The sequence below is a fragment of the Anabrus simplex genome, chromosome 1, assembly GCF_040414725.1.
Source record: "Anabrus simplex isolate iqAnaSimp1 chromosome 1, ASM4041472v1, whole genome shotgun sequence".
In the NCBI taxonomy this organism is placed as follows: domain Eukaryota; kingdom Metazoa; phylum Arthropoda; class Insecta; order Orthoptera; family Tettigoniidae; genus Anabrus; species Anabrus simplex.
In genome coordinates this window covers 684,630,084-684,647,644 of record NC_090265.1, presented here as the reverse complement: position 1 = coordinate 684,647,644, position 17,561 = coordinate 684,630,084, and the positions used below count along the sequence as shown (strand labels likewise).

The 17,561-nt window shown below is 38.8% G+C and overlaps 1 protein-coding gene across 2 annotated transcripts in view; it reads left to right on the top strand.

Moving 5' to 3' along the window:
* gkt (glaikit) overlaps positions 1 to 17,106 on the top strand; it is a 104,757-nt gene extending 87,651 nt beyond the window's left edge. Inside the window, exons 11-12 of one of the 2 annotated variants that reach the window (XR_011017543.1) lie at positions 5,950 to 6,179; positions 15,898 to 17,106. Coding sequence is in view for 1 of the 2 variants with exons in the window: in XM_067135895.2 (XP_066991996.2) it covers positions 5,950 to 6,099 (150 nt within the window). In the remaining variant the exon portion in view is untranslated. Of the gene's footprint in view, positions 1 to 5,949; positions 6,708 to 15,897 lie in introns of those variants that run through there. The other variant, XM_067135895.2, reaches the window with a different exon arrangement.
* Positions 17,107 to 17,561: the final 455 nt, after the last annotated feature.

Genomic DNA, 17,561 nt, shown 5'->3' with positions numbered 1-17,561 from the left:
CATACTTGCTAAGTTTGAGTGAAATTGTAAATCTTTTGTATTCGTCATTGGCGGAAAAGCGTGGCTGATAATTATAATCAGTTCATATGCACCGAATAATATTGTCAATGCCGATGAAACCACTGCTCTTTTTTTTTTTAAATACTGCCGAGCCCACGGACTTATGGTGTTGAAGGGGATGGGATCACTACCGTGTTACAATGTAGACAGAAGTGAAAGACTTCCTCCCATCGTCATAGCAAATTCTGATAAGCCACAAAGTAGGCAGGGATTATTTGTGTAAATTCTTAAATTTAAATACATATGTTACAATCAATGTTGTGCTTAACAAAAGCTTTAAGACTTAGTACATTAAGGCCCGGTTTCATCAACACATGTTAAATATATACTAACAAGTAGTTAGTTAATACGGAATTAAAATTTTAACATCTTGCTAGGTTTCTTGCGTTTCATCAAACTTTTCTAGTGAAATGTTAACTAATCGCCTGTTAACTCTCCCAATATTGCGAACTGGTGCGAATCAAGGAGGCAGTGGTACGAACATGCTATTTTACAGCGCGCTCCGATGCGCTTTTGTTTGCATACAGCTGTAAAATATGGCGCGAGAAGTGAAACGGAATCGTAGTTCTAATTTTTCCTCCTTCGAAAAAGAGTTGTTAATTGAATTAGTTAGTAAATGTATATAAGTTATTGAGTGCAAGCGCACGGATGGCTTGACGATAAAACAAAAGGACGAGGCGTGGGAAAAAGTCCGCGATGGTTTCAATGGGGTTAACAGATACTTTTTTTTAGCGGGTATCCACTGTCACCTAACAAAATCACTTCGTTAATTGTCCAACTTCAAACTGTGCTCCGATGTAATCTATTGCACCTAGAACAAACACTAGGAAAACGGCTTGTTTCATAGAAGTCGCGGATAATTTGCTGACGCTCTTCTACTGAAGGGAATGTAATGTTATATGCCTCCTCCTCATGGATGCTATTGCTGCAGACACTTGTCAAACAACTCTACTAACAGTGGCTTTAGAAATTCCAGCATTGTCTCCGACCATTATGTGAAAATAACCAGTAGAAAAAAAATTGTAATATTATCAGTACCTGCATCATTGGAGAAAGAGGTTAAGTTTCTCTTCGTAGGATATTCTAACCTCACTCAAATTTCGTCAACAACCTTAGCAACGACTATTTTCGATAAACTGTATCTATGAAGAACTTCCGCATCCGTCAGATTTTCGAAAGTCATTACGTCGCTGAACTCTTCTTCGATCAGGATTGTTTTGTAAAAGATCTAAATAGAGCAATTCCTCATCGAAAGCGAGATTCACAGCAGCCATTTTGGAACAGGTTGCTAAATGCTAATGTTAGCCATTTAACATTGGAAATGGCTGATGTTAACTTTAATACGCAGTTTAACATTTGTTAATGTTAACCGTTGTTGATGAAACGCAAATTTTCTTAAATTGTATGTTAAAATTATTTAACACCTTGTTAAGTACTAACATGTGTTGATGAAACCGGCCCTAAGTTTTACAGAGAAATCTTGAATATTAAAAATTAACTTTATAGCTCATTTAAATAAGGTGCACATTAAATGTAAGGAAAGAACGCTATTGAAGATCAAGGATTGCCTCACAGAGGCAGTAAATGTGTGCTCGGTTCACCCAGAAGGTCACCTACGGTATCCAGTGCCTTTCGTAAGAGGCGACTAAAAGGAGCTGCAGGGGCTCTTAACTTGGGAGTGTGGGTTGGTGACCACAGGGCCCTCAGCTGAGTCCTGGCATTGCTTCCACTTACTTGTACCAGGCTCCTCACTTTCATCCATCCTATCCGACTTCCTTTGGTCAACTCTTGTTCTTTTCTGACCCTGACGGTATTAGAGCATTCGAAGCCTAGGGAGTCTTTCATTTTCAAAACCTTCGTGGCCCTTGTCTTACTTTGGCCGATACCTTCATTTTTCGAAGTGTCAGATCGCTTCCATTTTTCTTTCAGATTATTATATAGGGAATGGTTGCCTAGTTGTACTTCCTATTAAAACAATAATCACCACCACTCACCCAGAAGGATGTGCGTCGATTGCCTATCAGAAAGTCGAGAAATTTAAGAAATGAGATTTCCACTTCCGCAGGAGCACGTGGCCCTTTACCTTCCACTCCTGTCGGTACCTTCAAGGCCTGTATGGAGACTTTTTAGCAGTAGTGATCAGGAGGATATGTAATTCCACCCAGCCGTCAAATCTAAAGACCTGCATCTGGCGAGCCGATCTTGTCCTCGGACACTCCCGGCACTAAAAGCCATACGCCATTTCATTTCATTTCAATATTTTACAACATTTTGGTTCAACATCCGAAGTCACGCTTTTACGGAAGCTATGAATACAGTTGGCCATGAAGTAACAAGGTACTTTCATACCTGTGAGCGATAGCAAAACGTACTTTAGTTTTTCTCCAAAAATGATTTGCGAGTACTTGAACAGTTACTTATGTAGTGTCATATTCTGTTCTATGCACAGGTACTCTATAATACTGTACATAAAGTGATTGATATTGTAACTCTGAAATTTGATAACAAACTATTTTCTGGTCTCTTGGATTTCGTGGTAATGAGGTTTTACTGTATTTTTAGCCAGTGTGTTCTTCCTTTGACATTTGAAGGTTCCTTATACCATATAGTGCCAACCGTTCCTTAGCTCTCGGAAACTGCACTCGCTCACTTGCCAGTGGTGAATTAGTTTTTACTGAAAAAAGAAAGTTACTAATCCATTCGAAACAAGTTGAGCGGAAGCACAGTTCACTACTTGATACAGTCGAGAATGTATTCACAAAGTGTCATGTTCTAGATTTCTTGTGCCTGCCTCAAGAGCACTTTATGGCAATGAGAAAATTCTTCAGTTAGCACATTTTTAATTGATGGTGATATAAATGAGGAAATTTTCTGTTATCAAAATAGCTTCAACTAAAGAATATGGTTAAGGGAGTGTAAATATTTTCAAAGGGGTTAAGGTAGACGAACTAGTAAAAACTCCACACAGGTTTCATGAGCGCTTAGATAAGCCAAAGAAGGTGTTTCGCAGAGTTGCAAGCATTGCAGTAAGAACAGTATTTTGTGAATGAGGATTCAGCTTTGTTAACAGAATATAAAGGAAGCAGGGGACTTTCACGGGGCATCACTACACTACAAAATGTCATGTAACTAGCAGTAAATGGACTGCCCTGGTGTAGTCATAGACAAGTATATTTCTCTTCAGGACAGCGCCATGTCACTGGCCACAAGACCAAACGTTCCAAAGTAATGTTTCATTTTTTTAAAATCAACTTTATTCAATCTACTACTTGATAATGGAACTAAAATAATGCAAATTGGCCTAATAAATAATGATACATGTTATTTTATGCTGAACGTTAACTATTTTTTCGACTCCTTCCCCTCCCCCCTCCAATGTGATGGCGAGTGAGAAATATCAACAGTGTTCAACGACTCCTTTCCTTTGAAATAATGAAGTTGTATTCCCAAGAAAATGCCATCTTCAGAGAGACATAAGGAGGCTGAATTATTTTCATCTTCTGACGTAGTTTATCACTTTCTGCACTTTATGATGATTGAGAACCATGATCACTGTTTTGTTCATGTTGCTCCTCTGACAAAGTTGTATCTCTGCCACTAGTTTCATCATTTCTTGATTTCTCACTCTTCTTCCTCTACTCATATAAATATACTTGACGAAAACTATTACTCGAGGCAGACAGGTGTGCACAGGGTTAAAACTTTTCCAAACAGAGCAGCAATGTCAACAAACTACTGCTACTGCGAAACTAATCTTTTTTTGCTATCGCTGGAAGGAAATGCATCATAGCAAAACAAAAAACAAGTGCTGGATGAGTCCACTTGAAATTAGGCAAGTTTCCTAGCTCTTGAAAAGTGAACTCTCTCAGAGCATCTCGGTCTTTCATGTTGTCAGCATGCCCATGAGGGTCATCATTTTCTAGTTAACAGAGATAAAAATCAAGGCATAAACCAGTAATATGGAATGGAATGAATATTAAGAACCTTTTCCCCAACTAGCAAAAATTCACAGTCAGTTTAAGGCACAAAGATAATTGTTAACAAAAACGTAAACTTGCAAATGCTTGGTTCATTGTAATAATTTGTGAAGTATGCTCTGATGTGAATTATTGCATCAAAATCAGTGAATACTGAGTCTGTCCCTTCCTGAAAGCAGTTGGTTGGGAATTGAGAATTCTGCATCAATGAAATGCGAGAAAACGATATTTCAAGGGATAATGAAATAGGATTTCTTAACCTGCATTAACACATTGCTGACCAGGTGCTCTGTACACTGCACATCCCCTGTGCCCGGCCATTTCCTGAGCAACTTAATGCAAAATCGCATGTATAGAATCAAATGAGCCTGGCTTCACTAACCTTGTACTGATTGTGATAAAATTTACTGGAAACCTTCTGAAGGAATCCTAACAATGTTTTCTGGTGTGGTGAGTTGTGTAGTGATAATCTCGTTGAAGGGGCACACAGTAACTTGTACATACATTTCATGTTGTTTTGAAGGGTGTATATCTTCAGCATCACTATTCACAGATGTTTCCTCAGAAGAGCTTTGAATATCAAACATTCTTCACCGAGCTCGATAGCTGCAGTTGCTTAAGTGCGGCCAGTATCCAGTATTCGGGAGATAGTGAGTTCAAACCGCACTGTCGGCAGCCCTGAAGATGGTTTTCCGTGGTTTCCCATTTTCATACCAGGAAAATGCTGGGGCTGTACCTTAATTAAGGCCACAGCCGCTTCCTTCCTCTCCCATCGTCGCCATAAGACCTATCTGTGTCGGTGCGACGTAAAGCCAGTAGAAAAAAAACAAAGATGCTTCAACGTTTTTGGGCATTTCGAATAATTATCCGCATAGAGTGCATTAAATATTTCTTCAGGATCTAAACATGCTTCTGAGAAGCACCATCTTGCCCACCACATGGCTCTTTGAACGACGTAAACATGTGGTTGGAAAACTAAGAAAATTAATCATAAAACAGAAGAAGAGCGAAAAGTAAAGGTAGCATGGAATAAACAAAACCTTCAGCACTGAGATTCTATCAACCTTGATCACTGGCTTGTTTCACGAGTTTCAACAGATGTCACCGAATGTACAATTCTCGTGAACACAAGTTAACTCGGGACCTATCAGCAATGTTTGGCCAGCCAAACACGAGTTAACTGGGATCCCATCAGCAATGTGTTAATAATAATAAAGCCAAGGACCACAAAAGTTGAATGCTCTAAGGTCATCCTCAACATCATAATATCCTTTTTCCTTCTTTTTAGCCGTTTTTCTCGCCGGTTCGTCACCAAGTTTTCCAGTCCTGCTTTATTCATTCTTAAGGTATCCGTAACATTGTGGGGTTTTTTTTTTTTTTTTAATTTTTTTTTTTTTTTTTTTTTTTTTTTTTTACGAGGTAGGGGAGTTAACCCTATGCTCAACCCCCAACCTGGAGGACCAGGGTATCATTCTTAGTCCTGATCATCACCTTAGACCTGTCCGGCTTGGGTGGCCCTACCAGGAGCAGATGCTCCCGCCGGCATAGCTCTAAGGATCATTTGACCACGCAAGCCTCCAATAAACACCTGGCAAAATATACTGTATTTTGCCTTCGTCAAGGTGGCAAAATTTCCTCCCACCTATGGGAGGAAATTTTCGACCCTGCCGGGAATCGAACCCAGGACCCTTGCGATCAAAGGCGAGCATGCTAACCAATTAGCCATGGAGCCGGACGAATGCTCAGTCTGGGAAAATTTTATTTCCTAGAAAGATAAATCAAGTTTACACTAAAGTTTAGCTCTTCCAGAAGAAGTTCAGTCTTTAAGTTGTCTTTATTAATATTGAATGGAATTTCATATTATTTCAATGTGAAATTCTTGTTGAATCACTTGGATGCATTGTCTTTACAGATTGACAGTCCTGCATTTAACTTGGATCAGAAGGGAGAAGATGGATCGCCTCCTTTTCCTCTGCCATACGACTATCCACTGGTTCGGTACGAAGCTGGTGATAAGCCTTTTGTCATGGAGTACCTAGAGGCATTACTGAGAAAGAAATGAATGAAGCTTGAATCCTGCAAAGCATGGTGCTATTATTATTTACTGATGAATGTTTTGCCTGATCCAATTTAGACATTGGGGTAAATTGAGATTCATATTGATCTTGGTTGACATTCTATTACATTTTAATGAAAAAGTTAGTCTACCAAGGAATCAGACTATATTTTATAAATTAGAACTTACTGATAGGTAATTGTGAAGCTCGGTTGATAAGGCCGCTGTGAATATACATCCATGTGTTTGATAAGTTTAGGAGATGGCAGGCGTTCAGAAACAGTTATAGTGTTGATTTACAACCAATTGACCAACAATATATATAATTAACCTTTTCACTGCTGGATTCTTAGATGGGGTTGTGTACCTCAGTGCTGAATTTTTTTTTTACTTACCCTCAACTACCTGTTCATAAAATCCAATAGTTTTGTCTGCAACATCCGTTAACATGTTCTTGTTCTCAAAAAGTTCAAAGTACTCCAGTTCTGGGAATGCTGGAGCCAAATTTGTATTCAACGGTCTTGGGTTTGGTTCCTGCAACTTGTGGGCCATTAGCACAAACTCACTGTCAGACCATGTGAAAGGCACATCTACTTCATGACCATTTTTTTCCCCTACCACTATCACTCTCTGAAATTACCCCAACAAATTCCGCATCCTTTCTTCACTGTCGAAATCCGCATCCAAATTAATCTCTTCTAAAATGTGGTTGCAAGTGGAAGTCATAATGCACAGCAGAAAAGAAATGTACTGATTTCACTGCTATCTCTGCATAAATGAAGAAACTAAGTAGTTAGAGATAGTCAATAGATTGCAGCAGCATACAAGCATGTTTCAAGTGTCCCATTAGCATGGATAGAGTAAACTCATTGCAGCAGTGACATGGTTAAACCTTTAGCTTTATGTTATGTGGAATGAGACAATCTGCAGAGAAACTTCCATTTTAGAAAGTTTTTTTTTGCTTCTTCAGAAGTATACAGTTGTATTAAATCATGATTCACTTCTGAGGATACTGTGCAAAATCTCTCCAAAATGTAAAATTTTCCTCCTCTTTGTCTAATTTCACATAGCATAAACCTAAAAGAATATCATTGTCTATTATTCTGAGCTATGAAAACATGTCTGAACATTGTTTGTACCTGTTATGTCTATTCTGATTCCTCATAAGTGAATTGTTTTAATTTGAAGACTGTGTTGAGAATTAAATATAGGTTTTTAATTATTAGTACTTAGCTGAAAGGTTCACAGAGAGGAAGGGTAATACAAATTGAGCAAACACAGATGGAAGGCTGTAAAAAGTTAGAAAAAAGGATACACCACAACTTGGTTCAAACACCTGAATACCATATACTGTATCCTTCTTTGATAAAGGAGAGAACATTTTAAAAATAATACCAATAATAATGTGGACTGTATATCCTCTGAAATTGTGGCAACATATAGGAATTTTTCCAACAGAACCTGAAATATACTGTATAATCCTGAATACCACCCACTATTGAATTTCTAATGGCAACATTCAGGAGGAAAAATATCACATTTTTATCTTACCAGTTTTATTAAATTTCTGCAAATCATGTCACAAAATTGTTAGTTTTCACTTCACAAGAAATAAAAACACCACATATGAGAAATAAAATAAGTTATGCATCCACCTTTAGCATGTAATGGTTAGGTCGACCTGCGTTTATGTGGACTTTAATTTATGCATGTTTCTCTTTTGATTTAAACTTAGTGTGTTTGTTTTCTAGACAGTCTTCAGAGTTAATGTAATTGCCCCTTATGGGGACGTTGTAAAATATAAGGATGCACGAGTGTGTACCCTCATATCCCTTATTCACTTTCTTTTCTGATTACTAAATTTTCCATTTTTTCTAAATTTTTCTCACCTTTTGGACTTGAGCTTCTTTTGTTTAGTCACCAAGTAGTATGGCTTATCAACTGTGTCTTTGGGCCTTATGCACTGTTAGATGTTTTCTTCAATCTTACCGCCTGGTTCCATGGTTTAAATGGTTAGTTTGCTGGCCTTCGGTCACAGGGGTCCTGGGTTCGATTCCCGGCAGAGTCTGGAGTTTTAACCATAATTGGTTAATTCCCCTGGCACAGGGACTGGGTATATGTGTCGTCTTCATTATCATTTCATCCTCATCACGACGCGCAGGTCGTTACGGGCGTCAAATCAACAGACCTGCACCTGGTGAGCTGAAGTCCTCGGACACATCCCAGCCTCCATTGTTCATATTTTTTCCTCGGCCTTTCTAGTCTACCTTTGTCACTTTTTTCCCTCTCTTTTCATGGCCGTGTAGTATGGGCTCTGGCTCCTGTAAAACTTTCTGTATCTTTCGATCCTTCCTTCGAGTGCAGCTCCCGTATTATACAAGGGTAACGAGTGTAATAGCTGCTCAAGCTTTTACAAGCAGAAAGTATATTCTGCTTTAAGTATTTATTGTAGTTTGACACTAAACATTAATATAATTTCCTGGCCCATATAGGGCATTTGTAATGTGTAAATTGTAAGTTGTGCTCCAGTGACCTTTTGAATTGTGTAAATTTCTGTTTTCCCTCTGCTATGGGGCTTTGATTGTAAAGGCTAGCTTCTCTCCTAAACTCTGTAAATAATTCTGGGTCTGAGTTTCACTGATATATTGTTCAAAATATTGTTCTCCCCTGATTATAAATTAACTAAGCTTATAAGCTTCGCTGTATTTATTGTCATGGTTTCCCTCTTGTCAATCTTTGTTATTGTTGGTTGGAAAAGATAAGAGAAATTTTTCAGTAGATTTTTTCAGAACTTAAACTTTGGTTCATGTTTTGTCTAGCCATTCACCCCTTAAGCTTTTTTCCTCTCTGCTCCACAGATACCTCTATTACAAATATCACAGGCTTGAATATGACCCGCACCTGATTTTCAGAAGCAATATTTTTGCAAATAAGTACAGGTGGTATGCAGGATTATACTGTGCAGCTGGGGCTGCTTGCTTCCTCAGTCCCTGATCATTTTATATTTTAAAATGCATGCTTATAGCACTTCGAAAGACTAGTACAATGAAAAATGAGCTGTATATATGGGTATACAAAATACTGTATGTCTTTTCATGCATGATCCAAAAGAAGAAATTGCTCCAACAAAACAGTGTGTGGAAAACAGGTAAAAAGAAAACAAAGGAAGAAAGAAAGATATATAAATTTGATATTGGAGACGAAAGATTCTTAATTGATTTTTTTAATGATAAAATACGTCAATAGCATAATTCACTGTTATGAAACATAAGGGGTATGTAGAAAGAGTAACACAAAACTTAAGCGCGTCTGATTTCTATTGGGAATCTCCAAAAACTATAAAAGTAGATAGTGAAATGTAAAACCAATAAATTATTGTGTATATCTAATTTTTATTGATTATTGAATTATGGTTTTATTTTTGATATTTTAAGATTACCTCCTATTCTGTCAGAATGTTTTATGAATCTTTGAAATATTTTCTGAAATCAGTTATATTTTTTAAAATTTTGCTGTAATTCTGAGTTTTCCTGGTAAGTGGCCGTTTTCTGTCTGTATTTTCATGAGCATAAATGCCTATATTAGATTCAAACTTACTGAAGAGCTTAGAGTTTTCCATCTATTAAGCTATGTAATTGATCCAGCTGAAGATGTGTGATTGGATATTAACCAATTTTCAAATCCACCTCATTATTTTATCTACTGCTAGTTTTTACAGAGAAATTGCTAATAACTGCCATGGTGAACAGCATCATATGAAAACTATTTAAAATGAAATTAAGGGTATACACTGAAGTTGGAGTTCTTTTTCAGCTCAACATAATATCTGACATATTGGATAATTTGAAAGCATTCGTCTTGCTGTCTAATGGAGCATGCTGCAAAGCTTCAAAAATCTGTCTACTGTCCATAGAATGTGTAGTATAGTACGCGAACCTTTTCTTGATACCAGGTTTTACGGGGGTGAGGGGTAAGGTGGGAGCTCTCCCAGTTCCGGTTACACTGCCAACTGAATGGAAATTAAATCAATAGACTATATCTTAACAGACTTCGAATTCAGGAAATCTGTTAGGAATGTACGAGTTTTCCGGGATTTTTCAATGATACAGACCACTATCTGATCTGTAGTGAACTAAGTATCTCCAGAACGAGGAAATTAGACGGAAGTACATGGATATGATTAGTGAGAAGTTTCAAACAGTAGACAGTAAGCAGGTTCAGGATATAGAAAGTGAATGGGTGGCATATAGGGATGCTGTAGTAGAAACAGCAAGGGAATGCCTAGGAACAACTGTGTGTAAAGATGGGAAAAGGCGAACATCTTGGTGGAATGATGAAGTGAGAGCAGCTTGTAAACGTAAAAAGAAGGCTTATCAGAAATGGCTCCAAACAAGGGCCGAGGCAGACAGGGAGTTGTATGTAGATGAAAGAAACAGAGCGAAACAAATAGTTGTTGAATCCAAAAAGAAGTCATGGGAAGATTTTGGTAACAACCTGGAAAGGTTAGGTCAAGCAGCAAGGAAACCTTTCTGGACAGTAATAAAGAATATTAGGAAGGGAGGGAAAAAGGAAATGAACAGTGTTTTGAGTAATTCAGGTGAACTCATAATAGACCCCAGGGAATCACTGGAGAGGTGGAGGGAATATTTTGAACATCTTCTCAATGTAAATGGAAATCATCCTGGTGGTGTTGCAAACAGCCAAGCTCATGGGGAGGAGGAAAATGATGTTGGTGAAATTATGCTTGAGGAAGTGGAAAGGTTGGTAAATAAACTCCATTGTCATAAGGCAGCAGGAATAGATGAAATTAGACCTGAAATGGTGAAGTATAGTGGGAAGGCAGGGATGAAATGGCTTCATTGAGTAGTAAAATTAGCATGGAGTGTTGGTAAGGTACCTTCAGATTGGGCAAAAGCAGTAATTGCACCTATCTATAAGCAAAGTGAACAGGAAGGATTGCAACAACTATCAAGGTATCTCACTAATTAGTATACCAGGCAAAGTATTCACTGGCATCTTGGAAGGGAGGGTGCGATCAGTTGTTTAGAGGAAGCTGGATGAAAACCAGTGTGGTTTCAGACCACAGAGAGGCTGTCAGGATCAGATTTTCAGTATGCGCCAGGTGATTGAAAAATGCTACGAGAGGAATAGGCAGTTGTGTTTATGTTTCGTAGATCTAGAGAAAGCATATGACAGGGTACCGAGAGAACAGATGTTCGCTGTACTGGGGGACTATGGAATTAAAGGTAGATTATTAAAATCAATCAAAGGCATTTATGTTGACAATTGGGCTTCAGTGAGAATTGATGGTAGAATGAGTTCTTGGTTCAGGGTACTTACAGGAGTTAGACAAGGCTGTAATCTTTCACCTTTGCTGTTTGTAGTTTACATGGATCATCTGCTGAAAGGTATAAAATGGCAGGGAGGGATTCAGTTAGGTGGAAATGTAGTGAGCAGTCTGGCGTACGCTGACGACTTGGTCTTAATGGAAGATTGTGCCGAAAGCCTACAGTCTAATATCGTGGAACTTGAAAATAGGTGCAATGAGTATGATATGAAAATTAGCCTCTCAAAGACTAAATTGATGTCAGTAGGTAAGAAATTCAACAGAATTGAATGTCAGATTGGTGATACAAAGCTAGAACACGTCGATAATTTCAAGTATTTAGGTTGTGTGTTCTCCCAGGATGGTAATATAGTAAGTGAGATTGAATCAAGGTGTCGTAAAGCTAATGCAGTAAGCTCGCAGCTGCGATCAACAGTATTCTGTAAGAAGGAAGTCAGCTCCCAGACGAAATTATCTTTATATCGGTCTGTTTTCAGACCAACTTTGCTTTACGGGAGCGAAAGCTGTGTGGACTCAGGATATCGCAAGAATGATTGCTGGTACAAACAGGTGGGAACAATGGCAGGAGGGTGCTCAGAATGAGGAGATAAAGGCTAATTTAGGAATGAACTCGATGGATGAAGCTGTACGCATAAACCGGCTTCGGTGGTGGGGTCATGTGAGGCGAATGGAGGAGGATAGGTTACCTAGGAGAATAATGGACTCTGCTATGGAGGGTAAGAGAAGTAGAGGCAGGCCAAGATGACGATGGTTAGACTCGGTTTCTAACGATTTAAAGATAAGAGGTATAGAACTAAATGAGGCCACAACACTGGTTGCAAATCGAGGATTGTGGCGACGTTTAGTAAATTCACAGAGGCTTGCAGACTGAACGCTGAAAGGCATAACAGTCTATAATGATTATTTACGTATGTATGTTGAATCGATAATATGATTGATCGATATGAATTTCCTAAACTTTAATTGTGTTACGCCAACAACTGTGTCACACACACATTGTATAACATTTCTCGATGCAAATCTTGTTCCTAGCATGAATTCTATAATTTGGCTTTACTGTGTAAACTACAACAGTACTGAGCCATCCTCTGGATGCCTCAATATATAAATATGGTAATCAGGTCAACGCATCCATTTAATCGCATGCAAGAAGCAGGGTGCGAACTCTGAAGGTCCGTTACAGGGTGAGCTAGGTGCGGCGCAGCATGGAATTTTCCAGAAGGTAGCAAGCCAGTTTGAACTCAAAGCGAGTCGTTGCCTTGGTTACTATACACGCCAGCCTCACCGCAACTTTCAAATTCAGCCGACTTGTGTGTGGGGGTGGTTATATTTGAACTAAGGGAACCCGGCAACAAGATTTCAGGTTGACCAACTTTGAATTCACAGTACTGGTATCTCAAGATTTACATCGATTATTTCACCACTAAGCTAGAATTCCACAGTTCCAAACTAAATATCACCTGCAGATATGTTTAGTATTCACTCCTAGAGCAGAATAATGTCTACTTGAGTCCTTATCTAATAATTTTATTTGAATGGAAAGTCGTTAGGCAGGCGAGAGTCTGTTAACCGGCGCACAGCCAATGTTGGGCGAGAATTCACCTCGTGCTACTAAGAGAAGGACAGTTTATTTAAGGGCCCCTGGAGCAGGAAGCTTTCTCATTCTTCTGAAGTTTGTGGTATGAACAGATCCACCGCTTTACCGAACCCTGAGTCTAGTCTGCACAAAGGACAGGAAATTGCATGGTACTAGTACGTAAAGTGTACGCCAGATGTCTCCCGGCGATGCATAAGCGATTCATAGTTTGTGTTTCAAAGGTTGGCAATACGAATCTCGAAGATAACCGAGCTTTACCGATTCAGAACTAGGGAGCTCAGGTATCAAGAAACGGTTTGCGTACTGTATGTACATCTAACACCTTGAATCAACTTTTACCCAACCTAATTGTTGTGATCCTCATTGTTAATGGTGGGCTGAGGTGGGCTAATGATCTCAAAGTTCCTCTTCTGGAAATACCATATCGACTTTGGCGATCAACTTGGTCCAGGTCTCCCTACTAACAGCTACTCTACCAAGCTCGACAGCTGCAGTCGCTTAAGTGCGGCCAGTATCCAGTATTCGAGAGATAGTAGGTTCAAACCCCACTGTCGGCAGCCCTGAAAATGGTTTTCCGTGGTTTCCCATTTTCACACCAGGCAAATGCTGGGGCTGTACCTTAATTAAGGCGACAGCCGATTCCTTCCCACACCTAGCCCTTCCCTGTCCCATCGTTGCCATAAGACCCATCTGTGTCGGTGTGACGTAAAGCAACTAGCAAAAAAAAAAAAAAAAAAACCAGCTGCTCTAAACAAGCCAACTAACTGATGATGAATTGGACCGCTGGTAGAGGTTTCCCAACCAGGAAATGTATCGTCGCCCAGGTCCCCTTCTTCCATTTACTTGTAGTATGAGCTGCTGGAGATGATATTTCTCATTATGCATAATGTGGCCAAAGTATGCAGTGTTCCTTTCTTGAATGGTCTTTGTTATTTCCAATTGTTTTCTCATGCGCTGCAAAACCATGTCGTTCGTTACGTGATACAACCAAGATATTCTGAGCATACGACTATAACACCAGAGCTCAAAGGCATTTAACTGTTTAATTATTACGGCCACGAGTGTCCAAGCCTCTACACCGTAATACAAAGGGGAGAAGACATAACACTTAAGGACTCGATTTCTAAGATGAAGGTTTAAGTTCAGATTACATAACCTTTCTTCATCTGATGAAATGTTGCTCGTGCTTTCTCAATCGGAATTTTATTTCTTGATTTATTTCTCTCATTTAGTGAACAGCCTAAATAATCTATCCCCTGTACTCTGAGTACGGTAGTTGTTTCTCACTGACATAGATCGGATTATATTTGTCACAGCTCTTACTTATGACCATCATTTTTGTTTTCACTGTGTTAAGATGCATTCCATATCTTTCACTGACACTTGGTACTCGATCAGCTATTCTTTGCAGTCCTTCTGCACTCTCAGTGAGTAGTACTGTTTCATTAGCATATCTGAAATGCCATCCTCTACACCTTCCAGAGTCCCTCTGAATAACTCCTTTACAAATATGAAATTCTTCTGATGTTTGGATCTCTATTCATACTTTAGCTCTTTTATATCATTAAAGATTAGCAATAATCCTTACATTTTTGTCATCTATGCCAGATACTTGTAGACGTTAGGCCCCTTAAAACGATGACAGTTATTGTTTTCATTACAATTACCGTGGCAGCTATTTGAAGATGTACCTGAGAAATCTCTTAAGTTCAGATTTTTGTGTGGGGGGGTTTTGTAATGCCTTAGCTCATTCCTGTCAGATAACACCAAAGGGTCCCCAACTGACGGACGAATCACCATCACCAGCGTCATACACTCTCACTCCGTATGATCACTGCTGAGAAGTTTGGAATTGATCCCAGGCTTTTGACACGCAATCTAGTGATTAGTAATTACACCACCACACTCCTACCCTGATGACTTTATTTTTTCTGCCTACCAATGGGACTCGAACTGGTTAACCCAGTGTCAGACCATATAAAATAGATGCCTTACTGATCATGGCCACCAGGCAGACTGTTTAGATTCATTATAACAACTGTTTTTAATTAATTTCTTCTTGACTATATGGACAGGTTATTATCAAGGTTTGTTCCAACAGGAACTAATTAGAAATTTTAAAACCCAACATTCCAGCTCTCTGTTGATGATCTAGTTCCTAAACTGTATTTGTGACCTGTTATGTGGAAAGGGACCTAAAGTTGGATTTTTATTTTTGAGATTTTTGTGGTTCTAAAATTGGTGTAAGATACCGAGCATTTTGAAAAAAGGTGCTTCTAGGTGCAGTACTTCCAGAAGACATTAATTATTGATTGTCGATATTAAGAAACCTGTGTTTTGAGATGAAAACACAATTACATCTTTCACCAATTTTCTTACCAATTGTACAAAGTTTTCATGTCATCGATTGATGAAAACTTAAACTGCTGCGTAACTTACTTTGTTAAGAAGTGCCATAGGCAGCGCAAGAAGTCAAAACATAGAAATGCAATTTTTACGCCCCAGATAGTTTTGTTCAGCTCTGCTGTAAAATTTCCATTACCAACTTATGGTCCCTTTCTGTCACATTTTATGGTAGGAAACCTTTGATGCAGTTCTCTTCTTAATAAAGTGGAACAAAAAGAACATCTTCTGAACTTGTTTTATCATCATGAACAGTATTTGTTGCTGACTTTTCCATGTAGAATTGGAGCATAAGATAGCTAGGATTTGGTAGTCAGAAAAGTGAAATATTCATGTTAAAATATTTTATAAGTGAAAGAAATGTATTATTCTCTATCAGAGAAAAATGATGCATAAGGGAAATGTTGGTCATTCTTATTGTCACAAGGGCTACCATTGTATTTTTTTGTTTCCACAGATGTGCAAGCAAGATGATGTAAATATTGTAGAGGTTGTAATAGGAATACAAATACTGTCATTTCAAGACAAGAAGACTGAATGGTAGACAGGAGTAGATAGAACAACGAAAAGATGGATTTAGACATCAGAACACTGCTGCACACTTGTCATTGCTATCCACAGCATGATAAAACGAATGTTTCTGAACAGAAATCTGGCACATTCCTTGTTTGTGCTAATAAAGGATTATATTAATAGCAAGCACTGGACTGTGAAGCAGTGGAGCTCAATGCTGTTCATGGATGAATCCAGATTCTGTGTGAGGGCACCGGATGGAAAGGAGAGAGTATGGAGAAGGTCCAGGGAACATTATTCACCCTGTACTTTCTCTGCAAGGACACTGTTCAGTGGAGGCTTTGTGCCGGTCTAAGCTGGGATTATCACTGGTGCATGCACGGAGCTTGTGTCCGTCAAGAATGGACGTCTGACAGCTCACCGATATTTCGAGGAGCTTTTAGTGTATCACGTGGTTCCTTTTGCACCTGTCATTGGTGAGAACTTTATCCTGATGCCTGATAGTGCTCGCCCACACGTTGCCGTTTGTGTACGTGAATACCTGGATGAAGTCGGAATTGTGGCCTGCTCATAGTCCCGACCTAAATCCGATAGAGCATGCCTGGGATTCGCTTGGGAGACTTGCAAGGAGTCGTTCCCCTGACACACTGGCTCAACTTCGGGCTGCACTCCAAGCAGAATGGCAGCTCATACCACAAGAGAACATTTGAGATTGCATCCTGAGCATGCTTGATCGGATCACAGCTGTAACTGCAGCTAGATGTGGTAATAATACCTATTACTGAGTTAATGGAAATGTGTTTAAAAGATGTGGACGAATGGACTGCATACAAAACTGTGCACAGCTCCAGGTTTCAACATTTCCAAATTTGTGTGGGTGGACTGTTGTGATTGACACGATCAACAATCTTTATCAATTACTGATATTGTGCTGAAACTTCTCAAATGGGCTAATTAACTTATAATACATAGCCATATTGTTGTAATATCATAATATTTGATTTTTTACCATGTTTCAAATGGGCTAACATTAAATTTTGTCTGAAATATGTAGTGTTTTGCTTTTTTTGGCAGTGAGTGTATATGTATAACCAACTACTCAGTATTATCACTCCTATTGCCTTAACAATTTGTAACCTCATCTTAGCGTACCTATCCCCTTTTTTTGTGTGTGTGTGTGTGTGTGCGTGTGCGTGTGCGTGTGCGTGTGTGTGTGTGTGTGTGTGTGTGTGTGTGTAGAATTACTGTGTCTCACTTTTACATTTATGTTTATTTTTTTAAATTATTGAAAGTGTTAAGTGTAAGAGGGGGCTGTGAGAATAAATAAATAAATAAATAATATTTTAGCTTCTATTATAAACAACACAGAAGTTACAGGACTACTGATTGGCAGTACAGGTATTGTGTGCTGTTTACCTGGAAACATGAAAAGCCTAGGATTTTCTTTAACTTGTCTAAATGATATCGCCTTCAACATTATTAAGGATTTACTTAAAATTCTCCATCACCATTTGTATTTCACGTGATAGGGAGTCATCTGCTGTGGGATGAGAAAATACCAACGAAAACAAAGATGACATTGTACAAGTCTTATTATACACCGATTCT